Source organism: Salvelinus alpinus, chromosome 29 (assembly GCF_045679555.1).
Source record: "Salvelinus alpinus chromosome 29, SLU_Salpinus.1, whole genome shotgun sequence".
NCBI lineage: Eukaryota > Metazoa > Chordata > Actinopteri > Salmoniformes > Salmonidae > Salvelinus > Salvelinus alpinus.
This window is the reverse complement of record NC_092114.1, coordinates 8216698-8244197: the sequence shown is the minus strand read 5'-3', so window position 1 is coordinate 8244197 and position 27500 is coordinate 8216698. Positions and strand designations below refer to the sequence as shown.

The window sequence follows — 27500 nt, the reverse complement described above, 5'->3', positions numbered from 1 at the left end:
GAGAGTAAGGAGCGGAGAGCCTCTAAGTGTCCATGTGTTTGTGTGTGAAGAGAGTAAGGAGCGTAGAGCCTCTAAGTGTCCATGTGTCTGTGTGTGAAGAGAGTAGGGAGCGGAGAGCCTCTAAGTGTCCATGTGTTTGTGTGTGAAGAGAGTAAGGAGCGGAGAGCCTCTAAGTGTCCGTGTGTCTGTGTGTGAAGCGAGTAGGGAGCGGAGAGCCTCTAAGTGTCCGTGTGTTTGTGTGTGAGGAGAGTAAGGAGCGGAGAGCCTCTAAGTGTCAGTGTGTTTGTGTGTAAGGAGAGTAGGGAGCGGAGAGCCTCTAAGTGTCCGTGTGTTTGTATGTGAGGAGAGTAGGGAACGGAGAGCCTCTAAGTGTCCGTGTGTTTGTGTGTGAAGAGAGTAGGGAGCGGAGAGCCTCTAAGTGTCCGTGTGTTTGTGTGTAAGGAGAGTAGGGAGCGGAGAGCCTCTAAGTGTCCGTGTGTTTGTTTGTAAGGAGAGTAGGGAGCGGAGAGCATCTAAGTGTCCATGTGTTTGTGTGTGAGGAGAGTAGGGAGCGGAGAGCATCTAAGTGTCAGTGTGTTTGTGTGTGAAGAGAGTAGGGAGCGGAGAGCCTCTAAGTGTCAGTGTGTTTGTGTGTAAGGAGAGTAGGGAGCGGAGAGCATCTAAGTGTCCATGTGTTTGTGTGTGAAGAGAGTAGGGAGCGGAGAGCCTCTAAGTGTCAGTGTGTTTGTGTGTGAAGAGAGTAGGGAGCGGAGAGCCTCTAAGTGGCAGTGTGTTTGTGTGTGAAGAGAGTAAGGAGCGGAGAGCCTCTAAGTGTCCATGTGTTTGTGTGTGAGGAGAGTAAGGAGCGGAGAGCCTCTAAGTGTCAGTGTGTTTGTGTGTAAGGAGAGTAGGGAGCGGAGAGCATCTAAGTGTCCATGTGTTTGTGTGTGAAGAGAGTAAGGAGCGGAGAGCCTCTAAGTGTCCATGTGTTTGTGTGTGAAGAGAGTAAGGAGCGTAGAGCCTCTAAGTGTCCATGTGTCTGTGTGTGAAGAGAGTAGGGAGCGGAGAGCCTCTAAGTGTCCATGTGTTTGTGTGTGAAGAGAGTAAGGAGCGGAGAGCCTCTAAGTGTCCATGTGTCTGTGTGTAAGGAGAGTAGGGAGCGGAGAGCCCTCTAAGTGTCCATGTGTCTGTGTGTGAAGAGAGTAGGGAGCGGAGAGCCTCTAAGTGTCCGTGTGTTTGTGTGTAAGGAGAGTAGGGAGCGGAGAGCATCTAAGTGTCCATGTGTTTGTGTGTGAAGAGAGTAAGGAGCGGAGAGCCTCTAAGTGTCCATGTGTTTGTGTGTGAGGAGAGTAAGGAGCGGAGAGCCTCTAAGTGTCCATGTGTCTGTGTGTGAAGAGAGTAGGGAGCGGAGAGCCTCTAAGTGTCCATGTGTCTGTGTGTGAAGAGAGTAGGGAGCGGAGAGCCTCTAAGTGTCCATGTGTCTGTGTGTGAAGAGAGTAGGGAGCGGAGAGCCTCTAAGTGTCCGTGTGTTTGTGTGTGAAGAGAGTAGGGAGCGGAGAGCCTCTAAGTGTCCGTGTGTTTGTGTGTGAAGAGAGTAGGGAGCGGAGAGCCTGAGGAATTCTCTCTCTCTGCTAATCTAAAACGGTTACTTTGGCGCAATTTCAAACACAATATTTTGCCTGGGCAATTTTTTCCAAGTTGAATTTTTGTCAAGCCAATATTCAAAATTGATTATCTATGTCACCTTAATTTAGATGACGAAAAGGGAGAAAAAATGTCTAGATCTACTTCTCAGTAACACCCCCAAATCACACACACACACACACACACACACACACAAACACACACGCAGACACACAGACACAAAGACACGCACACAAACACAGACACACGCATGTGCGCACACACACGCACACAAACACACACACAAACACACACACACACATACGCAGACACACAGACACACACACACACACGCACACACACACAGACACACACATGTGCGCACACAAAAACTTGGCTAAGATGTAGACCTGAACAGAGTGCTCTCCAAATCATGAATGCATACTCCGTGTTCACAGCCTCAGGCTACTTTGAGTGGTAATAGGTTGGTGTGTGTGCCTGTTGTTTCCGGTTGGTGTGTTTGTTGGTACCGGTCGGTGTGTTTGTTGGTACCGGTCGGTGTGTTTGTTGGTACCGGTCGGTGTGTTTGTTGGTACCGGTCGGTGTGTTTGTTGGTACCGGTCGGTGTGTTTTGTTGGTACCGGTCGGTGTGTTTGTTGGTACCGGTCGGTGTGTTTGTTGGTACCGGTCGGTGTGTGTACATCCACACTGTGTGATTAGACAGGTAAAGAGATTAATACACTATATGAAGCATGCAGACCTCCATCCTTCCATCCCTCCCTCCTCCTTCACTCCATACCCTCCTTCGCTCCATCCCTCCTTCACTCCATACCCTCCTTCACTCCATACCCTCCTTCACTCCATACCCTCCTTCGCTCCATCCCTCCTTCACTCCATACCCTCTTTCGCTCCATCACTCCTTCACTCCATACCCTCCTTCGCTCCATACCCTCCTTCGCTCCATACCCTCCTTCGCTCCATACCCTCCTTCACTCCATACCCTCCTTCACTCCATACCCTCCTTCACTCCATACCCTCCTTCACTCCATACCCTCCTTCGCTCCATCCCTCCTTCACTCCAATCCCTCCTTCGCTCCATACCCTCCTTCGCTCCATCCCTCCTTCACTCCATACCCTCCTTTGCTCCATACCCTCCTTCACTCCATCCCTCCTTCACTCCATACCCTCCTTCACTCCATCCCTCCTTCACTCCATACCCTCCTTCACTCCATACCCTCCTTCGCTCCATACCCTCCTTCGCTCCATACCCTCCTTCACTCCATCCCTCCTTCACTCCATACCCTCCTTCACTCCATACCCTCCTTCACTCCATCCCTCCTTCACTCCATACCCTCCTTCACTCCATACCCTCCTTCGCTCCATCCCTCCTTCACTCCATACCCTCCTTCAATCCATCCCTCCTTCACTCCATCCCTCCTTCACTCCATACCCTCCTTCGCTCCATACCCTCCTTCGCTCCATACCCTCCTTCGCTCCATACCCTCCTTCGCTCCATACCCTCCTTCGCTCCATACCCTCCTTCACTACATACCCTCCTTCACTCCATCCCTCCTTCACTCCATACCCTCCTTCACTCCATACCCTCCTTCACTCCATACCCTCCTTCGCTCCATGACCCCATGCAGGAAACAGTCAATCAAAATGCTGAGCCCCCAACCTCCCCCACGGTCCCTGTCCACTTTAATTACCCTCCCTCCCTCCTACCCGCTCAAATCACCTAATCCCCCAAAAAACAGGTCTGAGAGGCTGGAATGTTTTTAAATAAAAAATGTAATAATGTACAAAACAACCACCAGTCTCTCATCAAAGGAGGACTTTAGGGATTTATATTGGTGCTGGATGGAAAATGAACCACTTAGTCAAACAAATCACATTCTCACATTTACATAATAACAAGATTAGCATATGCACCGACAGGGAAGGAAACTGTTGTTGCTTTTCCCTTAGGAAGACAGTAAACACGCATACACACACACACACACACACACACACACACACACACACACACACACACACACACACACACACACACACACACACACACACACACACACACACACACACACACACACACACACACACACATTCCAAAGCAAAACCAGGACCTGTTGATCAGCTTTGTAATGAAGATCAATTGCTAAGATTTACAATAATTAATGGTTATGATAACCATCACAATACATCTCATATTTTTATCTTACTCAGAGAAGTGATCTTTATCAGACACACACACACACACACACACACACACACACACACACACACACACACACACACACACACACACACACACACACACACACACACACACACACACACACACACACACACACACACACACACACACACACACACACACCCTGTGAATTGAAGTATATAATGAGTGAACAGCCAGACAAAGCCAGGTTCCACAGTAAAGGGACTATAGAAGGACAGGTTCCACAGTGAGGGGACTATAGAAGGCCAGGTTCCACAGTGAGGGGACTAGAGAAGGCCAGGTTCCACAGTGAGGGGACTAGAGAAGGACAGGTTCCACAGTGAGGGGACTATAGAAGGCCAGGTTCCACAGTGAGGTGACTATAGAAGGACAGGTTCCACAGTGAGGGGACTATAGAAGGACAGTTCCACAATGAGGGGACTATAGAAGGCCAGGTTCCACAGTGAGGGGACTATAGAAGGTCAGGTTCCACAGTGAGGGGACTATAGAAGGACAGGTTCCACAGTGAGGGGACTATAGAAGGACAGGTTCCACAGTGAGGGGACTATAGAAGGACAGGTTCCACAGAGAGGGGACTATAGAAGGACAGGTTCCACAGTGAGGGGACTAGAGAAGGCCAGGTTCCACAGTGAGGGGACTAGAGAAGGACATGTTCCACAGTGAGGGGACTATAGAAGGCCAGGTTCCACAGTGAGGGGACTATAGAAGGCCAGGTTCCACAGTGAGGGTACTATAGAAGGACAGGTTCCACAGTGAGGGGACTATAGAAGGACAGGTTCCACAGTGAGGGGACTATTGAAGAACAGGCTCCACAGTGAGGGGACTATAGAAGGCCAGGTTCCACAGTGAGGGGACTATAGAAGGCCAGGTTCCACAGAGAGGGGACTATAGAAGGACATTTTCCACAGTGAGGGGACTATAGAAGGCCAGGTTCCACAGTGAGGGGACTAGAGAAGGCCAGGTTCCACAGTGAGGGGACTATAGAAGGCCAGGTTCCACAGTGAGGGGACTATAGAAGGACAGGTTCCACAGTGAGGGGACTATAGAAGGACAGGTTCCACAGTGAGGGGACTATAGAAGGACAGGTTCCACAGTGAGGGGACTATAGAAGGACAGGTTCCACAGTGAGGGGACTATTGAAGAACAGGCTCCACAGTGAGGGGACTATAAAAGGCCAGGTTCCACAGTGAGGGGACTATAGAAGGCCAGGTTCCACAGTGAGGGGACTATAGAAGGCCAGGTTCCACAGTGAGGGGACTATAGAAGGCCAGGTTCCACAGTGAGGGGACTAGAGAAGGCCAGGTTCCACAGTGAGGGGACTATAGAAGGACAGGTTCCACAGTGAGGGGACTATAGAAGGCCAGGTTCCACAGAGAGGGGACTATAGAAGGACATGTTCCACAGTGAGGGGACTAGAGAAGGCCAGGTTCCACAGTGAGGGGACTAGAGAAGGCCAGGTTCCACAGTGAGGGGACTAGAGAAGGCCAGGTTCCACAGTGAGGGGACTAGAGAAGGACAGGTTCCACAGTGAGGGGACTAGAGAAGGACAGGTTCCACAGTGAGGGGACTATAGAAGGCCAGGTTCCACAGTGAGGGGACTATAGAAGGCCAGGTTCCACAGTGAGTGGACTATAGAAGGTCAGGTTCCACAGTGAGGGGACTATAGAAGGACAGGTTCCACAGTGAGGGGACTAGAGAAGGACAGGTTCCACAGTGAGGGGACTAGAGAAGGACATACTCATGCAGTCTCACACAGTAGATAGGTACTGTACCGGTGGTATTCACAGTGTGTGAGTCTGTCTGTGCACATAATGGGTGTACATTTCCATGCCTACCTGAGCTCAGTGCCGGGTCACCGGGGCAGGAGGCTGTATTGTTACACATACGTGTCTCTCTCAAGGCTCCGCTACACAGGGTGCCGTAGGGAGAGGACACACACGAGCGTGTCCGCACCTGCCAACCCTGACCACACGTTAACGAACACACACTCCACTGAGACCACTCCTCCGCCGCAGGGTCGCCTGGAGAGAGAGAGAGAGAGAGAGAGAGAGAGAGAGAGAGAGAGAGAGAGAGAGAGAGAGAGAGAGAGAGAGAGAGAGAGAGAGAGAGAGAGAGAGAGAGAGAGAGATCATTTATATTGTTTAGTTGTTGTGGAGTTTCGTCTATAAATCTTACATTAATGATGTGACATGAGAAGGGAGAGGTAGAGAAATCAAGGGATGAATACAGGAGCGAAACGCTCTAAATGTATATTTGGTCTCTCCGTTCCCTATTACTTCCCACAGTAAGATTCAGAAGCTTTATAAGGCAGGGCATGTAAGCCTTGGGCCGCTATTCATTAGCCTTTAGGTAATATTCATGAGGATTTAGGTAATATTCATGAGCATAAACATGACTATGTTCCAAATTACACCCTATTCCCTATATAGTGCAATAGTTTTGATACGCTTTGGGGCACATTTAGTGATATTCATGAGCAATGAATGAATATTTCTGAGCATTAAGGTGATATGTGTTATCCATAGGGTAACAGACATCATCAGCCTTAAGGTAATGTGTATCACTACTGAGGTAATATTCATCTCTCACTGGCTGAATGTGCATCAAAGGGATGACATGTTGAACGCACAAGTAAACAAGCAGTGCTTTAGTGTTTAGATTGTGCATGTGTGTGTGTGTGTGTGTGTGTGTGTGTGTGTGTGTGTGTGTGTGTGTGTGTGTGTGTGTGTGTGTGTGTGTGTGTGTGTGTGTGTGTGTGTGTGTGTGTGTGTGTGTGTGTGGGGAAGGGGGGGTTGAAAGGGATGCACGTCAAACATAAGAGGCTAAATGAAAGAGACAGCAGTGGAATTGGGTACAGTCTTCACTGACGGGTGACCTGGCTGGAGGGGAGGGGTGAGGCGAGAGAGCTGGCGAGAGGGGAGGGGTGAGGCGAGAGAGCTGGCGAGAGGGGAGGGGTGAGGCGAGAGAGCTGGCGAGAGGGGAGGGGTGAGGCGAGAGAGCTGGCGAGAGGGGAGGGGTGAGGCGAGAGAGCTGGCGAGAGGGGAGGGGTGAGGCGAGAGAGCTGGCGAGAGGGGAGGGGTGAGGCGAGAGAGCTGGCGAGAGGGGAGGGGTGAGAGTCTGAGGGGTGAGATGGAAAATATTTATGTATTCATGACCCTTGGCCCCTCTTTCTTCTCCTTCGTCTATCTTTTATAAAAACCTACACAAACACACTCTCCCTCATCCCTCTTTCACCCCAAACATTTATCTCACTGTCGCTCTCCTCTCACTCTCTCACTCCTATATCCATCCCTCTATGCCTTTCCCCTAGGAAGAACACAAGTAGGAAGGACACCAGTAGGAAGAACACCAGTAGGAAGACCACCAGTAGGAAGACCACCAGTAGGAAGGACACCAGTAGGAAGGACACCAGTAGGAAGGACACCAGTAGGAAGACCACCAGTAGGAAGGACACCAGTAGGAAGGACACCAGTAGGAAGGGCACCAGTAGGAAGACCACCAGTAGGAAGGACACCAGTAGGAAGGACACCAGTAGGAAGGACACCAGTAGGAAGGACATCAGTAGGAAGGATTCAGTAGGAAGGACACCAGTAGGAAGAACACCAGTAGGAAGGACACCAGTAGGAAGAACATCAGTAGGAAGGACACCAGTAGGAAGGACATCAGTAGGAAGGACACCAGTAGGAAGGACACCAGTAGGAAGGACATCAGTAGGAAGGACACCAGTAGGAAGGACACCAGTAGGAAGGACACCAGTAGGAAGGACACCAGTAGGAAGGACACCAGTAGGAAGGATTCAGTAGGAAGGACACCAGTAGGAAGGACATCAGTAGGAAGGACACCAGTAGGAAGAACATCAGTAGGAAGGACACCAGTAGGAAGGACATCAGTAGGAAGGACACCAGTAGGAAGGACATCAGTAGGAAGGACACCAGTAGGAAGGACATCAGTAGGAAGGACATCAATAGGAAGGAATTCTACAAGGCCTCACCACAGGGTGGTGGTTCATATTTTAACTTTTTATCCAACCTCTTTTGCTGTCTCTCTCTCTCTCTATGTCTCTCTCTCTGTCTCTCTCTCTGTCTCTCTCTCTGTCTCTCTCTCTCTCTCTCTCTCTCTCTCTCTCTCTCTCTCTCTCTCTCTCTCTCTCTCTGTCTCTCTCTGTCTCTCTCTGTCTCTCTCACTCTCACTATCTCTGTCTCTCTCCTACTCTCTCTCTCATCCCCACATGTCTGTCTCTCCTTTATTACCTTGTCTGTAAAAAGCGTGTCCTTGGATGGGGGTGTCATCAAACAGTGAACGGTTAAATCGAATTAATTGCATGTCCGTTAATCGCATTACATCTTCATTTACATGTGGTGAGTCAGGACTTAAGCTCATCCCAGAAGTCCTGGGGATGAGGGGGTGGTGAGGAGGATGAGAGGAGATGAGGCAGTGCCAAGGATTCCCCCCAGTCGGAACTCCCTATGACAGTGGTGGGGGCCTAGCGGGCTGTGTGTTATCAGGTTATTTTTTATGTATTCCTGTACCATCTTGTATATATACAGTATATTCCTATATTCCTTTCCATTGCATAATTGTACTTTCATCCAGCGGTGTGTATAGACGTCCAGCCCCAATCTCACACCCTAGCCATCTATCACACACAACACGACTCACCTGTCTGTGCCTGAAACACACCTGGCTGGTCTGCTGATCTGGGTTTCTGTGTCTTCACCTTCAGGTCATCATCATCTGGGTCTGGATAGAGAGAGAGAACAGGATATATAATTAGAGGTCTGGACAGAGAGAGAGAACAGGAGATATAATTAGAGGTCTGGACAGAGAGAGAGAACAGGATATATAATTAGAGGTCTGGATAGAGAGAGAGAACAGGATATATAATTAGAGGTCTGGATAGAGAGAGAGAACAGGAGATATAATTAGAGGTCTGGATAGAGAGCGAGAACAGGAGATATAATTAGAGGTCTGGACAGAGAGAGAGAACAGGATATATAATTAGAGGTCTGGACAGAGAGAGAGAACAGGATATATAATTAGAGGTCTGGATAGAGAGAGAGAACAGGATATATAATTAGAGGTCTGGATAGAGAGAGAGAACAGGAGATATAATTAGAGGTCTGGACAGAGAGAGAGAACAGGATATATAATTAGAAGTCTGGATAGAGAGAGAGAACAGGAGATATAACTAGAGGTCTGGATAGAGAGAGAGAACAGGATATATAATTAGAGGTCTGGACAGAGAGAGAGAACAGGATATATAATTAGAGGTCTGGATAGAGAGAGAGAACAGGATATATAATTAGAGGTCTGGATAGAGAGAGAGAACAGGATATATAATTAGAGGTCTGGATAGAGAGAGAGAACAGGATATATAATTAGGGGTCTGAGTAGGGATCTGAGTAGGGGACTGGGTAGAGGTCTGAGTAGGGGTCTGAGTAGGGGTCTAAGAGCGGTCTGAGTAGGGGTCTGAGTAGGGGTCTGAGTAGGAGTCTAAGAGGGGTCTGAGTAGGGGTCTGAGTAGGGGTCTGAGTAGGGGTCTGAGTAGGGGTCTGAGTAGGAGTCTAAGAGGGGTCTGAGTAGGGGTCTGAGTAGGGGTCTGAGTAGGAGTCTAAGAGGGGTCTGGGTAGGGGTCTGAGTAGGGGTCTGAGTAGGAGTCTAAGAGGGGTCTGAGTAGGGGTCTGAGTAGGAGTCTAAGAGGGGTCTGAGTAGGGGTCTGAGTAGGAGTCTAAGAGGGGTCTGAGTAGGAGTCTAAGAGGGGTCTGAGTAGGGGTCTGAGTAGGGGTCTCAGAGGGGTCTGAGTAGGGGTCTGAGTAGGAGTCTAAGAGGGGTCTGAGTAGGAGTCTAAGAGGGGTCTGAGTAGGGGTCTGAGTAGGGGTCTCAGAGGGGTCTGAGTAGGGGTCTGAGTAGGGGTCTGAGTAGGGGTCTAGGGGGTCTAAGAGGGGTCTGAGTAGGGGTCTGAGTAGGGGTCTAAGAGGGGTCTGAGTAGGGGTCTAAGAGGGGTCTGAGTAGGGGTCTGAGTAGGGGTCTAAGAGGGGTCTGAGTAGGGGTCTAAGAGGGGTCTAAGTAGGGGTCTGAGTAGGGATCTGAGTAGGGGTCTCAGAGGGGTCTGAGTAGGGGTCTAAGAGGGGTCTGAGTAGGGGTCTAAGAGGGGTCTGAGTAGGGGTCTAAGAGGGGTCTGAGTAGGGGTCTAAGAGGGGTCTGAGTAGGGGTCTGAGTAGGGGTCTAAGTAGGGGTCTAAGAGGGGTCTGAGTAGGGATCTGAGTAGGGGTCTGAGTAGGGGTCTAAGAGGGGTCTAAGAGGGGTCTGAGTAGGGGTCTAAGAGGGGTCTGAGTAGGGGTCTGAGTAGGAGTCTAAGAGGGGTCTGAGTAGGGGTCTGAGTAGGGGTCTAAGAGGGGTCTGAGTAGGGGTCTAAGAGGGGTCTGAGTAGGGGTCTAAGAGGGGTCTGAGTAGGGGTCTAAGAGGGGTCTGAGTAGGGGTCTGAGTAGGGGTCTGAGTAGGGGTCTAAGAGGGGTCTGAGTAGGGGTCTGAGTAGGGGTCTGAGTAGGGATCTGAGTAGGGGTCTCAGAGGGGTCTGAGTAGGGGTCTGAGTAGGGGTCTAAGAGGGGTCTGAGTAGGGGTCTAAGAGGGGTCTGAGTAGGGGTCTAAGAGGGGTCTGAGTAGGGGTCTAAGTAGGGGTCTAAGATGGGTCTGAGTAGGGGTCTGAGTAGGGGTCTAAGATGGGTCTGAGTAGGGGTCTGAGTAGGGGTCTAAGAGGGTCTGCGTAGGGGTCTGAGTAGGGGTCTAAGAGGGGTCTGAGTAGGGGTCTGGGTAGGGGTCTGAGTAGGGGTCTGAGTAGGGGTCTGGGTAGGGGTCTGAGTAGGGGTCTAAGAGGGGTCTGAGTAGGGGTCTAAGAGGGGTCTGAGTAGGGGTCTGAGTAGGGGTCTGAGTAGGAGTCTAAGAGGGGTCTGAGTAGGGGTCTGAGTAGGGGTCTCAGAGGGGTCTGAGTAGGGGTCTGAGTAGGGGTCTAAGAGGGGTCTGAGTAGGGGTCTGAGTAGGGGTCTGGGTAGGGGTCTAAGAGCGGTCTGAGTAGGGGTCTAAGAGGGGTCTGAGTAGGGGTCTGAGTAGGAGTCTAAGAGGGGTCTGAGTAGGGGTCTGAGTAGGAGTCTAAGAGGGGTCTGAGTAGGGGTCTGAGTAGGAGTCTAAGAGGGGTCTGAGTAGGGGTCTGAGTAGGGGTCTGAGTAGGAGTCTAAGAGGGGTCTGAGTAGGGGTCTGAGTAGGAGTCTAAGAGGGGTCTGAGTAGGGGTCTGAGTAGGGGTCTAAGAGGGGTCTGAGTAGGGGTCTGAGTAGGAGTCTAAGAGGGGTCTGAGTAGGAGTCTAAGAGGGGTCTGAGTAGGGGTCTGAGTAGGGGTCTCAGAGGGGTCTGAGTAGGGGTCTGAGTAGGGGTCTAAGAGGGGTCTGAGTAGGGGTCTGAGTAGGGGTCTGGGTAGGGGTCTGAGTAGGGGTCTCAGAGGGGTCTGAGTAGGGGTCTGAGTAGGGGTCTAAGAGGGGTCTGAGTAGGGGTCTGAGTAGGGATCTGAGTAGGGGTCTAAGAGGGGTCTAAGTAGGGGTCTAAGAGGGGTCTGAGTAGGGGTCTGAGTAGGAGTCTAAGAGGGGTCTGAGTAGGGGTCTGAGTAGGGGTCTGAGTAGGGGTCTGAGTAGGGGTCTGAGTAGGGGTCTGAGTAGGGGTCTGAGTAGGGGTCTGAGTAGGGGTCTGAGTAGGGGTCTGAGTAGGGGTCTGAGTAGGGATCTGAGTAGGGGTCTGAGTAGGGGTCTGAGTAGGGGTCTGAGTAGGGGTCTGAGTAGGGGTCTGAGTAGGGGTCTGAGTAGGGGTCTGAGATAGGGGTCTGAGTAGGGGTCTGAGTAGGGGTCTGAAGAGGGGTCTGAGTAGGGGTCTAAGAGGGGTCTGAGTAGGGGTCTAAGAGGGGTCTGAGTAGGGGTCTGAGTAGGGGTCTGAGTAGGGATCTGAGTAGGGGTCTGAGTAGGGGTCTGAGTAGGGGTCTAAGAGGGGTCTGAGTAGGGGTCTGGATAGGGGTCTAAGTAGGGGTCTGAGTAGGGATCTGAGTAGGGGTCTCAGAGGGGTCTGAGTAGGGGTCTAAGAGGGGTCTGAGTAGGAGTCTAAGAGGGGTCTGAGTAGGGGTCTAAGAGGGGTCTGAGTAGGGGTCTGAGTAGGGGTCTGAGTAGGGGTCTGGTAGGGGTCTGAGTAGGGGTCTGAGTAGGGATCTGAGTAGGGGTCTGGGTAGGGGTCTAAGAGGGGTCTAAGAGGGGTCTGAGTAGGGGTCTAATAGGGGTCTGAGTAGGGATCTGAGTAGGGGTCTGAGTAGGGGTCTGAGTAGGGGTCTAAGAGGGGTCTGAGTAGGGGTCTGAGTAGGGGTCTGAGTAGGGGTCTAAGAGGGGTCTGAGTAGGGGTCTGAGTAGGGGTCTGAGTAGGGGTCTGAGTAGGGGTCTGAGTAGGGGTCTAAGAGGGGTCTGAGTAGGGGTCTGAGTAGGGGTCTGAGTAGGGGTCTGAGTAGGGGTCTCAGTAGGGGTCTGAGTAGGGGTCTGAGTAGGGGTCTAAGAGGGGTCTGAGTAGGGGTCTAAGAGGGGTCTGAGTAGGGGTCTAAGAGGGGTCTGAGTAGGGGTCTGAGTAGGGGTCTAAGATGGGTCTGAGTAGGGGTCTGAGTAGGGGTCTAGGTATGGGTCTGAGTAGGGGTCTGAGTAGGGGTCTAAGAGGGTCTGCGTAGGGGTCTGAGTAGGGGTCTGAGTAGGGGTCTGAGTAGGGGTCTGGGTAGGGGTCTGAGTAGGGGTCTGAGTAGGGGTCTGGGTAGGGGTCTGAGTAGGAGTCTAAGAGGGGTCTGAGTAGGGGTCTGAGTAGGGGTCTAAGAGGGGTCTGAGTAGGGGTCTGGGTAGGGGTCTGAGTAGGGGTCTGAGTAGGGGTCTGAGTAGGGGTCTGAGTAGGGGTCTGAGTAGGGGTCTGAGTAGGGGTCTGAGTAGGGGTCTAAGAGGGGTCTGAGTAGGGGTCTGGGTAGGGGTCTGAGTAGGGGTCTGAGTAGGGGTCTGAGTAGGGGTCTGGGTAGAGGTCTGAGTAGGGGTCTGAGTAGGGGTCTGAGTAGGGGTCTGGGTAGGGGTCTGAGTAGGGGTCTGGGTAGGGGTCTGAGTAGGGGTCTGAGTAGGGGTCTGAGTAGGGGTCTGGGTAGGGGTCTGAGTAGGGGTCTGAGTAGGGGTCTAAGAGGGTCTGAGTAAGTGACTGAGTAGGGGTCTGAGTAGGGGTCTGAGTAGGGGTCTGGGTAGGGGTCTGGGTAGGGGTCTGAGTAGGGGTCTGGGTAGGGGTCTGGGTAGGGGTCTGAGTAGGGATCTGAGTAGGGGTCTGGGTAGGGATCTGAGTAGGGGTCTGGGTATGGGTCTGGGTAGGGGTCTGGGTAGGGGTCTGAGTAGGGGTCTGAGTAGGGGTCTGAGTAGGGGTCTGGGTAGGGGTCTGGGTAGGGGTCTGAGTAGGGGTCTGGGTAGGGGTCTGAGTAGGGGTCTGGGTAGGGGTCTGGATAGGGGTCTGGGTAGGGGTCTGGGTAGAGGTCTGGGTAGAGGTCTGGATAAAGAAATAGAGAATAGGAGATATAAGTAACTGTGGTAGGGAATAGTGTAAAGTCATACCATTGTATAGTGATGGACAGTTTAACTACTGCGGTTGCTATTCTGCTTTTCTTTCTGTGATTTGTTGTGTGGAATTGTGTGCACCATTTTTCATTCAAATGTCCTGAGATAAACAAAGCTAGGAAAAAAGAACCCAGACGTGAACAGAGGGCTATTTTCCTGTAAGTGTAAACTAGACACATATGACAATAAAACACTGAGTATCGCTCTGAATTGCCACACACACGCATGGACGCACGCACACGTACACGCACACGTACACACACACGCACACACACGTACACACACAGTTTATCCTCAGTAAGCCGACACTTTACCATAACCCGCGTTAGTAAGAACATCCCCAAAAGGAGGAAAACAATATTTTATTGAACAGCAGTCCTGTATTTCTATTTCAGTTCAGTTCTCCAAGCTTCCATGGCTTATTAAGGTGGTCTGGCTGCACATATCCAGGAAGAGGCACCCACGGTTGAATGACCAAGGTCAAACCTGAGACTAGGCCTAGCCCTACTTTGCGCCAGAAGAGTTCATGAGATTTTACATTTTAGTAGGAGTATCCATATGACAGAAAGAGGTAGCAAAACTATCATCAATCAGGAATACATTGTTTAGTGACATTATCATAAATGAAAAGAAGCATGAATGCATAAGTGTGATGATGTGTCTGTGAGCCTTATTTCCTTACATTTCTCCTCACAAACTTAATAGCTCTAATTATTTGCCACAAACATTTCTTGCTAAGCTATTCCGTTGCTAGTCCCATCAAACACGGTAATTTTATAACATGTAAAGGAACAAACTCCACAGTCTGATAATCATATTATTATTTAAGAAACAATTAGTTGTTGTATTTGTTTTGTTTGGAATCGCCAACCCGTCTAGGTCTATTTCCTTATCACTGAGGTGAGCTTGCTCCTATTGTTCTTGGCTTTAGATCACATGAATATGAAAAAGCGCCAGCACTTGACTATAATTTGCAATAATTGAGGCTCTGTTTTAAATGTTGTTCATAGCAACATGTCTTTATAGACCACAACATTGGCATATGTTCCAGCTAGTCGCCTTCTCAGTGATTATATTGTTGCAAATCATAATTGAATGAGTGCTGGCCCTTTTTTATTACATTACATGACACAGATAATATTGTAGAAGGTTTCCTGTTCTCACTTACACAACCCTGTCAAAATAGTAGAGACACAACCCTGTCAAAGTAGTAGAGATACAACCCTGTCAAAGTAGTAGAGACACAACCCTGTAGAAATAGTAGATACACAACCCTGTCAAAATAGTAGAGACACAACCCTGTCAAAGTAGTAGAGATACAACCCTGTCAAAGTAGTAGAGACACAACCCTGTCAAAGTAGTAGAGATACAACCCTGTCAAAGTAGTAGAGACACAACACTGTCAAAATAGTAGAGACACAACACTGTCAAAATAGTAGAGATACAACCCTGTCAAAATAGTAGAGACACAACCCTGTCAAAATAGTAGAGACACAACCCTGTCAAAATAGTAGAGACACAACCCTGTCAAAATAGTAGAGACACAACACTGTCAAAATAGTAGAGACACAACACTGTCAAAATAGTAGAGATACAACCCTGTCAAAATAGTAGAGATACAACCATGTCAAAATAGTAGAGACACAACACTGTCAAAATAGTAGAGATACAACCCTGTCAAAATAGTAGAGATACAACCCTGTCAAAATAGTAGAGACACAACCCTGTCAAAATAGTAGAGACACAACACTGTCAAAATAGTAGAGACACAACCCTGTCAAAATAGTAGAGACACAACACTGTCAAAATAGTAGAGATACAACCCTGTCAAAATAGTAGAGACACAACACTGTCAAAATAGTAGAGACACAACCCTGTCAAAATAGTAGAGACACAACCCTGTCAAAATAGTAGAGACACAACACTGTCAAAATAGTAGAGATACAACCCTGTCAAAATAGTAGAGACACAACCCTGTCAAAGTAGTAGACACAACCCTGTCAAAGTAGTAGAGACAGAACCCTTTCAAAGTAGTAGAGATACAACCCTGTCAAAATAGTAGAGATACAACCCTGTCAAAATAGTAGAGACACAACACTGTCAAAGTAGTAGAGATACAACCCTGTCAAAATAGTAGAGACACAACACTGTCAAAGTAGTAGAGATACAACCCTGTCAAAGTAGTAGAGATACAACCCTGTCAAAATAGTAGAGATACAACCCTGTCAAAATAGTAGAGACACAACCCTGTCAAAATAGTAGAGACACAACACTGTCAAAGTAGTAGAGATACAACCCTGTCAAAATAGTAGAGACACAACCCTGTCAAAATAGTAGAGACACAACCCTGTCAAAATAGTAGAGACACAACCCTGTCAAAGTAGTAGAGATACAACCCTGTCAAAATAGTAGAGATACAACCCTGTCAAAATAGTAGAGACACAACCCTGTCAAAGTAGTAGAGACACAACACTGTCAAAATAGTAGAGACACAACCCTGTCAAAGTAGTAGAGATACAACCCTGTCAAAATAGTAGAGACAAAACCCTGTCAAAGTAGTAGAGACACAACCCTGTCAAAATAGTAGAGACACAACCCTGTCAAAATAGTAGAGACACAACCCTGTCAAAATAGTAGAGACACAACACTGTCAAAATAGTAGAGACACAACACTGTCAAAATAGTAGAGATACAACCCTGTCAAAATAGTAGAGACACAACCCTGTCAAAATAGTAGAGACACAACACTGTCAAAATAGTAGAGATACAACCCTGTCAAAATAGTAGAGACACAACCCTGTCAAAATAGTAGAGACACAACACTGTCAAAATAGTAGAGATACAACCCTGTCAAAATAGTAGAGATACAACCCTGTCAAAATAGTAGAGACACAACCCTGTCAAAATAGTAGAGACACAACACTGTCAAAATAGTAGAGACACAACCCTGTCAAAATAGTAGAGACACAACACTGTCAAAATAGTAGAGATACAACCCTGTCAAAATAGTAGAGACACAACACTGTCAAAATAGTAGAGACACAACACTGTCAAAATAGTAGAGATACAACCCTGTCAAAATAGTAGAGACACAACCCTGTCAAAATAGTAGAGACACAACACTGTCAAAATAGTAGAGACACAACACTGTCAAAATAGTAGAGACAATAGCCTTGTCTAAATAGTAGAGACAAAACCCTGTCAAAATAGTAGAGACACAACCCTGTCAAAATAGTAGAGACACAACACTGTCAAAATAGTAGAGACACAACCCTGTCAAAATAGTAGAGACATTAGCCTTGTCTAAATAGTAGAGACAAAACCCTGTCAAAAGAGCAGAGACAATAGCCTTGTCAAAATAGTAGAGATACAACCCTGTCAAAATAGTAGAGACAATAGGCTTGTCAAAATAGTAGAGACAATAGCCTTGTCAAAAGACTAGAGACAATAGCCTTGTCAAAATAGTAGAGACACAACCCTGTCAAAATAGTAGATACACAACAATGTCAAAATAGTAGAGACAATTGCCATGTCAAAATAGTAGAGACACAACCCTGTCAAAATAGTAGAGACATTAGCCTTGACAAAATAGTAGAGATAATAGCCCTGTCAAAATAGTAGAGACAATAGCCCTCACAACCAGTCCTACTAAACTCCTGTTGTTCTTTAGTTCACAACCAGTCCTACTAAACTCCTGTTGTTCTTTAGTTCACAACCAGTCCTGCTAAACTCCTGTTGTTCTTTAGTTCACAACCAGTCCTACTGAACTCCTGTTGTTCTTTAGTTCACAACGAGACAGTTCCCCACGCCCGCACATGTGTGTGTGCTCCAACATCGAAGCTGGGAAGAGGGATGAGCTCTAGGGAACTCCCCATGTTTGGCTCTGTCAAACGCGTGTGATTAGAGAGGATTCTCCCCTGGGCTTTCGCTAACACACACACACACACACACACACACACACACACACACACACACACACACACACACACACACACACACACACACACACACACACACACACACACACACACACACACACACACACACACACACACACACACACACACACACTGTAAACACTGTACACACACACACACACACAACACATTCTGTACACATACACACATACTGTACACATATATACACATACTCCACGCACACACACACACACACACACACACACACACACACACACACACACACACACACACACACACACACACACACACACACACACACACACACACACACATCCCTCTGGGGACTGTGCTAATATGGTTACGATAGCTCAAATGCCTGTCGCCACAATTTCAGGTTGTCATAGAAAATACAATAACAGTTTGAAGAAAACCTACATTCTTTCTTCTCTCTGTCCCTCGCTATTTTATTTTATTTTTTATTTTTTATTTTTTTAAAGGGGTGGATCAGCTTAATATTGCGGAAAGAATGTTGTTTCCAATGTAATTGTCTGCATCATTTCCAATCCCCCATATTTTTTTGGGTAAATATATATATCCATTCACGTATGCATACATATACACATATATACATACACATACCTACATAGACATACATACTTTTTTTAAAGAGTATACCTTTATTATTATTCCCTGCAAACCCTACCACCGATCCCCCAATTGGAGTAAACTGATAAACATTTCTGTTTTTACCTTCAATTTATACATCTTATACACATTTACAGACACAGTCTACTTTATAATAGTTCTCTCTTGTTTGTTCTTAGTCCTTCCTCTATTTCTGTTGTCCATCCAGTTTGATTTCCACTTGTAACTGTGCTATTTCACAATAGCTCCGCACCTATACACATTTCACAGATCCCGTATGCCCTACATTGTTTATCTTGTTATTAGTCCCACCCTTCAGTTCCACTCAACCCCTCCCATCTATCTTCCAACATCATCCATTTCGGATTTTTATTTGCCATATATTTTTCAGCTGTGCTGTGATGCTTCACAAAAGATTTGAATCTTCCTATTCTCATAGCTTCCACGGATTGTAAATTAAAAATAAACATTTTTGCTAAAATAATTATTATATTATTGATTGATTGACTATGGCTTTTCAAATCCCCCCGTATTGCTATCTGTAGCGTTAGTTCTACGCAAATGTTGCAATTCTTCAACCATTCCTGGACCTGTGACCAAAAACGAGCTACATGCGGACAATACCAAAATAAATGGTCTAATGACTCTGCCTCCTCACAGCAGAATCTACAGAGCTGAGAAGATTGTATCCCCCATATATATAACATTCTATTAGTTGCAAGAATTTTGTACAATAATTTAAATTGAAAAATTCGAAGTTTTGAATCCGGCGTTGTTTTGCGTATCAATTCATAAACCATGTGCCATGGAATGTGTACATCGAAAATCTCTTCCCAACTATTTTGCAATTTATATGGCACAGCTGTAAGTTTTTTGGTCCTTAAATGAAATTGGTATATGTTTTTATTTATCACACTTTTCTTTAACCATTTATGTTCTTTAATATAAGGCCGACATACAAGTTCCTTACTTTTATCCCCTTCCACCTGCCTCTTCCATTTTTGTGGTAATGCTGCAATTAATTGGTTGTAATTTTGGGTAGAGCAGACATTTCCATATGTCTGTGTTAGCTGCATGTGTGACATTACTCCACCAGTCCTATTTATGATATCATTCACAAAAATTATTCCTTTTTTAAACATTTCTTCGATAAATACAGTTTTTTTATCAATTACTATATTTGAATTTAACCACAAGATTTGTTGTACTATTTGTTCCGTCCTTTCAGGTGGATTAAACTGAAATTGCAACCAACTTTCTAAGGCTTGTTTAAAAAATAAAGATATTTTGGAGATTATTTCCTTTTCAAGCAACCGAAAGTGAGCAGGTGTAATCTGAATAAAGGGAAAAAGGCCCTTCTTGAACATAGGATGAGACATTCGTACCAATCTACTAGAGAACCAGTTTGGATTTAAGTATAACTTTTGTATGACTGATGCCTTTAGTGAGAGGTCTAATGCTTTAATATTTAATAATTTCTGCCCTCCGAATTCATATTCGTTATATAAATAGGCCCTTTTAATTTTATCTGGCTTGCCGTTCCAAATAAAATTGAATATTTTTTGTTCATATAATTTAAAAAGCAGGTCACTAGGTGTAGGCAAAACCATAAGCAAATAGGTAAACTGTGATATGATTAAAGAGTTAATCAGGGTGATTTTCCCACAAATAGACAGGTATTTTCCTTTCCATGGTAGCAAGATCTTATCTATTTTTGCTAACTTTCTATAAAAATTTATTGGAGTGAGATCATTTCTTTCTTTTGGGACTTGTATACCGAGTATGTCCACATCACCGTCAGACCATTTAATTGGTAAACTACATGGCAATGTAAAATGTGTATTTTTTAGTGATCCAATACGTAATATGGTACATTTATCATAATTTGGTTTTAATCCAGAGAGGATAGCAAATGTATCTAGATCCTCTAAGAGGCCGTGGAGAGATTCTAGTTGTGGTTTTAAAAGAAAACATGAATCATCAGCGTACAATGACACCTTAGTTTTTAGGCCCTGGATTTCTAATCCCTTAATATTAATGTTTGATCTAATTTTAACAGCTAACATTTCGATGGCAATAATAAATAGATATGCCGATAGTGGACAACCTTGTTTTACTCCTCTAGATAGTTTAAAACTTTCTGAGATGTAGCCATTATTTACTATTTTACACCTAGGGTTACTATACATAATTTTTACCCATTTTATAAGAGATTCCCCAAAATTGAAATATTCTAGGCATTTATATATAAACTCCAGTCGTACTTTATCAAAAGCCTTTTCAAAATCAGCTATGAAAACCAGGCCTGGTGTCCCCGATATTTCATAGTGTTCTATTGTTTCCAGTACTTGCCTTATATTATCTCCAATGTATCGTCCATGTAAAAAACCTGTCTGATTAGGATGAATAATATCTGACAAAACTTTTTTTATTCTATGCGCCAAGCATTTTGCTAGGATTTTTGCATCACAACACTGAAGTGTAAGAGGTCTCCAATTTTTTAAATGGACTGGATCTTTATATATACCACTTGGGTCCTGTTTCAGTAATAATGATATCACACCTTCTTGTTGCGTGTCTGATAATCTATCATTTATATAGGAGTGGTTAAAACAAGCTAATAGTGGTCCTTTGAGTATATAACTTTTTTTTTTGTATACTTCCACTGGTATGCCATCCAGTCCTGGAGTTTTCCCATCCTTAAAGGCCCCAATTGCATCAAGTAGTTCCTCCTCTGTAATTAGGCCTTCACATGAGTCTTTCTGTACAGATGTTAATTTTACATTATTATTAGGGAAAAAATCCATACAATTAGTTTCAGTTAGTGGAGATGGAGGAGCCTGAAACGAAAATATATTCTTAAAGTACTTTACTTCCTCTTTCAAAATATCATTTGGTGAATCATGCGTGACTCCATCATTTGTAACAAGTTTTAATACGTTTTTTTTGGTAGCATTTCTATATTGAAGATTGAAAAAGAATTTGGTGCATTTTTCCCCATATTCCATCCAGTTAGCTTTATTTTTGTAATATATTACACTGGATCTTTCTTGAATAAGTTCCTCCATTTCTTTTTGTTTTTCCTCTAACTTATTCTGTGCCTCTATGGTACCGTTTTTATTGTTATCTAACTGTACTGTTAGTCCTTCAATTTCCTTTGTTAATATGGACTCTTTTGATCGAAATTGCTTTTGTTTTATAGATGAGTACTGAATTGCATGGCCTCTAAAGGCACACTTAAAAGTGTCCCATACAATATGAGGATCTGCTGTACCTATGTTATGTCTAAAAAAGTCAGTTATAAATTCTTCTGTCCTAGTTCTAAACAATTTATCATCTAGTAGGCTTTGATTAAATTTCCAATATCCTCGCCCACGTGGAAATTCTGTAAGAGTAATATATATGCCAATTATGTGATGGTCCGACCGCATTCTGTCCCCTATCAAACACTTTTTAACTTTTGGTGCCAGAGAGAATGATATAAGAAAGTAGTCAAGGCGACTAGCTTGATTAAGCCTCCGCCATGTATATCTCACTAGGTCAGGGTATTTAAGTCTCCATATATCCACTAATTCCAATATATCCATGACATTCCTGATTTCCTTAAGTGCCTGAGGGTGATAGTTTGTAGTGTGATTTCCTTTCCGGTCCATAGAGGTATTTAAGACCGTATTAAAATCTCCCACTATAATAATAGAGTCTAGTGTTGCTTGTAGAGTTGATACATTCTTATATATATTGTCAAAGAAGCTTGGATCATCATTATTCGGACCGTATAGGTTAATAAGCCATATATGTTTATTGTCCAATAACATATTTAAAATAATCCATCTACCTTGAGGATCTGTTTGGACAAGTTGCACATTTGGATCAAAGTTATTATTAATTAAAACCATCACCCCTTTTGAATTTCTTTGCCCATGGGAGAAATATATTTCGCCCCCCCAGTTCTTTTTCCACAAAACTTCATCTAAAACTGTTGAATGGGTTTCCTGTAAACAGTAGATATTATAATCCTTCTCTTTTAGCCAGGTAAATACTGATCGTCTTTTCTTATTATCTGCTAAGCCATTACAATTGTAACTGGCTATACTTATTTCACCACTTACCATAATGAGACACACCTTTCAATTATTTTTATCAAAATATATGTTTGTAAACGTCCTATTAAAAAGTAACATAATGATTGAGTGTCTATATAGTTGTACCATGACATTTGCATCTCCACTAAGCAAACCTCCAATTGGTCCCCACTATTCCACCCGCCAAAAGCCCCCATCTCGAGTTGGGTTGTCATCCCAATGCCCGGCAGACCACCCCCGACCCCCCGCATCGCACAGTCCCGGACCGACTGGGATCCATCCTTCGAAAAGTGCACACAGCACCATCCACCGAACCGAAGCGGATCCATTGCCAAATGCATTTCCATCGCCCTCACCTCGATTTTTATTACATATTGCTGTGAATCATCCTCTATAGTCCCTAACATCTTTTACTTCTTCCTTCGCAACAGTTGTGGGATACACACATACACCCACACACATTCAGCCCTTACCCCCACACAACCATAAGCTCACCCTCTCAACAATTGCACCATCCCAGAGCCCAACTCAAGATGGGTCATGATTTACAAATGTACTTGCAGTTGCAGCTGCATGAGAAGGCCTGCAAGACCGCGCAAAAAATGAGCATAAATGTAGAGATTTATTTACCATTGTCACATCCTAGATGATGGAGGTCAAATGTACACCTTCTTCCTGAAACACCCACAATACGGTCATCCATTTTGACCATGTTCCCAAGCCTCTCCATGCAGTCCGATTGGTTTCGTGCCACCAGGGCCACAATAATATACCCCCTCTCTGAATGTCCGAGTGTGACCCCCTCCCCATGGGTTACTGCAGCTAGTGTTGCCAGCACTGCCACTGCCTGGGTGGGGGCACCCCACCGGAATCCCCACCGGCTAGGTACAAGGTCATCAAGGTTCTCATTAGCAGCTTTGAGAATTTCCTTGTTTATTATGCTCTCCCTTTAGGGGGCTTTGGCTTTGCAGGACCAACCCTGCCAAGCAGGCTCAGAATCTTGAGGGGGCAGTGCTGCTCTTGGTCCCTGACCTCATTTTGGCTGCATACAGACCGCATACAGCATGCACATAAAACAGTTAGGGACTTCTCCTTAGTATCTGGGCTATTCATGTGGGTGTCTAGGGTATAGGGCCATGGACCGTACCATTAAAATAGGATAATAAATAATTAGATATAATTTATTTTAAAAATGTAGTTCCCCATGATAGGACAATAAATAAATAAGACGTGTAATTCATTATAAAAGTATATCCATCATCTGAACAACATTGAAAGCCCTCTCATACCCGGCCCACAGCAATACACTGGCTCTGGGATATGCAACTATTTCATTACTCACTCACTCAACTTTTCAAACATAACAAATAAAAATAAACACACACCACACCATCCACACATACTGTGCCTTCTGTTTACTTAGTTTTTATCTTCACTATATAGAAATAGTGCTTGTGTTCAATTAGTTATATGTGAAGATTTATAGAAAAGCTATATGTTGTATTGTATTGTTACAATCAGTAACCGGGCTTGAATTGTGTGTATTTTCCTCATCTATGAGAACTTTGTAATTTTTTAAATAACCATGGAGTAATCTTTGTGTCTCTGAACAACTGGTTATCAATATATAGTTTATCAACGACGAGAGCTACTTGTTTCGCTTTTAATCTATTTTCTTTGAAAATTGGATACAGAACTTTGCGCCGTTCTGCAATTTCTTTCGGAAACTGATCATTCATGCCAATTTTGGTCCCAGCAAGTCTTTTACCCAGGCTTTTAACCATTATTTTATCTTTAAATGAAGCAAATTTGGCAAGGATTTGGCGTTAGTACCTCTGCCCTCTCTGTCCGAGGCGGTGTACACGTTCAAGTTGGATCTTATCAATAACTTCGCGCGGTATCTGAAGCGCTGCAAAAAGGAACTCTCTAACTACAGATTCAGGAACCTCTCCTTCTTTCTCTTGGATACCTGTAAGTACCAGATTCTCTCTCATGGATCTAGTTTGTGTGTCCAGTAAGCATTCCTTCAGAACGTTGTTCTCCTTTTTAAATTCATTCATTTCGGTTTCAATCTTATTGACCGTCCCTTTTAGCGCGTGTGTTTCCTTCTCCAAAGCCGCAGCTTTTTCATCACTCATCTCTAGGCTTGCCTTCAACTCTTTTATATCTTTACTAACTAATTCAAGTATACCCAGTTTGTCATTTATTGATTTTAACAGATCGGTTTCGACCTTTACCATTGCCGGTGTTGAGAATATTAGATCATCCGTGTCGGTTGAGGAGTCACGTTTTCGTTTTTGATTCGGTTCCCCTGTCTTATTCTCCGTCATGTTTGGGTGTTGCTTGTTTTCGTAATATTTGTCGATAAATGTCTCTAGTCTTAGGATTTGTTTTGTGTTATTGTCCAGATTGAAGGTTATCACCCACCAGATTATTTAGTGCTAATATTTTAGTCTAATTTAGCAGATATTTCGAATATTATGTTTTATCTTGAGGTGCTCTACATAACTTCGTTCAGTCCGCCATTACCTTTACGTTACCTTTCTGTCCCTCGCTATTTGATCCTCGTTCTCAACGGGGACCAAGTCACAAACATGTGTTATCGCCTGGGTTACCACACTCAGTGCAGATTTTGTGTGTGTATCCTGAGTGATATGTAGATCTGGTAGTGATGCAGTGTGTGTGTATCCTGAGTGATATGTAGATCTGGTAGTGATGCGGTGTGTGTGTATCCTGAGTGATATGTAGATCTGGTAGTGATGCAGTGTGTGTGTATCCTGAGTGATATGTAGATCTGGTAGTGATGCAGTGTGTGTGTATCCTGAGTGATATGTAGATCTGGTAGTGATGCAGTGTGTGTGTATCCTGAGTGATATGTAGGTCTGGTAGTGATGCAGTGTGTGTGTATCCTGAGTGATATGTAGGTCTGGTAGTGATGCAGTGTGTGTGTATCCTGAGTGATATGTAGATCTGGTAGTGATGCAGTGTGTGTGTATCCTGAGTGATATGTAGATCTGGTAGTGATGCAGTGTGTGTGTATCCTGAGTGATATGTAGATCTGGTAGTGATGTAGTGTGTGTGTGTATCCTGAGTGATATGTAGGTCTGGTAGTGATGCAGTGTGTGTGTATCCTGAGTGATATGTAGATCTGGTAGTGATGCAGTGTGTGTGTATCCTGAGTGATATGTAGATCTGGTAGTGATGCGGTGTGTGTGTATCCTGAGTGATATGTAGGTCTGGTAGTGATGCAGTGTGTGTGTATCCTGAGTGATATGTAGATCTGGTAGTGATGCAGTGTGTGTGTATCCTGAGTGATATGTAGATCTGGTAGTGATGCAGTGTGTGTGTATCCTGAGTGATATGTAGATCTGGTAGTGATGCAGTGTGTGTGTATCCTGAGTGATATGTAGATCTGGTAGTGATGTAGTGTGTGTGTGTATCCTGAGTGATATGTAGATCTGGTAGTGATGCGGTGTGTGTGTATCCTGAGTGATATGTAGATCTGGTAGTGATGCGGTGTGTGTGTGTATCCTGAGTGATATGTAGATCTGGTAGTGATGCAGTGTGTGTGTATCCTGAGTGATATGTAGATCTGGTAGTGATGCGGTGTGTGTGTATCCTGAGTGATATGTAGATCTGGTAGTGATGCAGTGTGTGTGTATCCTGAGTGATATGTAGATCTGGTAGTAATGTAGTGTGTGTGTATCCTGAGTGATATGTAGATCTGGTAGTGATGCAGTGTGTGTGTATCCTGAGTGATATGTAGATCTGGTAGTGATGCAGTGTGTGTGTATCCTGAGTGATATGTAGATCTGGTAGTGATGCAGTGTGTGTGTATCCTGAGTGATATGTAGATCTGGTAGTGATGCGGTGTGTGTGTGTATCCTGAGTGATATGTAGATCTGGTAGTGATGCAGTGTGTGTGTATCCTGAGTGATATGTAGATCTGGTAGTGATGCAGTGTGTGTGTATCCTGAGTGATATGTAGATCTGGTAGTGATGCAGTGTGTGTGTATCCTGAGTGATATGTAGATCTGGTAGTGATGTAGTGTGTGTGTGTATCCTGAGTGATATGTAGGTCTGGTAGTGATGCAGTGTGTGTGTATCCTGAGTGATATGTAGATCTGGTAGTGATGCGGTGTGTGTGTATCCTGAGTGATATGTAGGTCTGGTAGTGATGCAGTGTGTGTGTATCCTGAGTGATATGTAGATCTGGTAGTGATGCAGTGTGTGTGTATCCTGAGTGATATGTAGATCTGGTAGTGATGCAGTGTGTGTATCCTGAGTGATATGTAGATCTGGTAGTGATGTAGTGTGTGTGTATCCTGAGTGATATGTAGATCTGGTAGTGATGCAGTGTGTGTGTATCCTGAGTGATATGTAGATCTGGTAGTGATGCAGTGTGTGTGTATCCTGAGTGATATGTAGATCTGGTAGTGATGCAGTGTGTGTGTATCCTGAGTGATATGTAGATCTGGTAGTGATGCAGTGTGTGTGTATCCTGAGTGATATGTAGATCTGGTAGTGATGCGGTGTGTGTGTATCCTGAGTGATATGTAGATCTGGTAGTGATGCGGTGTGTGTGTATCCTGAGTGATATGTAGATCTGGTAGTGATGCGGTGTGTGTGTATCCTGAGTGATATGTAGATCTGGTAGTGATGCGGTGTGTGTGTATCCTGAGTGATATGTAGGTCTGGTAGTGATGCGGTGTGTGTGTATCCTGAGTGATATGTAGATCTGGTAGTGATGTAGTGTGTGTGTGTATCCTGAGTGATATGTAGGTCTGGTAGTGATGCAGTGTGTGTGTATCCTGAGTGATATGTAGATCTGGTAGTGATGCGGTGTGTGTGTATCCTGAGTGATATGTAGGTCTGGTAGTGATGCAGTGTGTGTGTATCCTGAGTGATATGTAGATCTGGTAGTGATGCAGTGTGTGTGTATCCTGAGTGATATGTAGATCTGGTAGTGATGCAGTGTGTGTATCCTGAGTGATATGTAGATCTGGTAGTGATGTAGTGTGTGTGTATCCTGAGTGATATGTAGATCTGGTAGTGATGCAGTGTGTGTGTATCCTGAGTGATATGTAGATCTGGTAGTGATGCAGTGTGTGTGTATCCTGAGTGATATGTAGATCTGGTAGTGATGCAGTGTGTGTGTATCCTGAGTGATATGTAGATCTGGTAGTGATGCAGTGTGTGTGTATCCTGAGTGATATGTAGATCTGGTAGTGATGCGGTGTGTGTGTATCCTGAGTGATATGTAGATCTGGTAGTGATGCGGTGTGTGTGTATCCTGAGTGATATGTAGATCTGGTAGTGATGCGGTGTGTGTGTATCCTGAGTGATATGTAGATCTGGTAGTGA

General features: G+C 45.2%; 1 protein-coding gene across 1 annotated transcript in view; it reads right to left on the bottom strand.

Moving 5' to 3' along the window:
* Positions 1 to 27500, bottom strand: part of LOC139558863 (adhesion G protein-coupled receptor B2-like) — a 635752-nt gene that overhangs the window by 365174 nt on the left and 243078 nt on the right. Inside the window, exons 3-4 of the mRNA XM_071374380.1 lie at positions 8501 to 8581; positions 5677 to 5862 (exon numbers count right to left, since the gene is read on the bottom strand). Coding sequence (XP_071230481.1) covers positions 5677 to 5862; positions 8501 to 8581 — 267 coding nt within the window. The remainder of the gene's footprint in view (positions 1 to 5676; positions 5863 to 8500; positions 8582 to 27500) is intronic.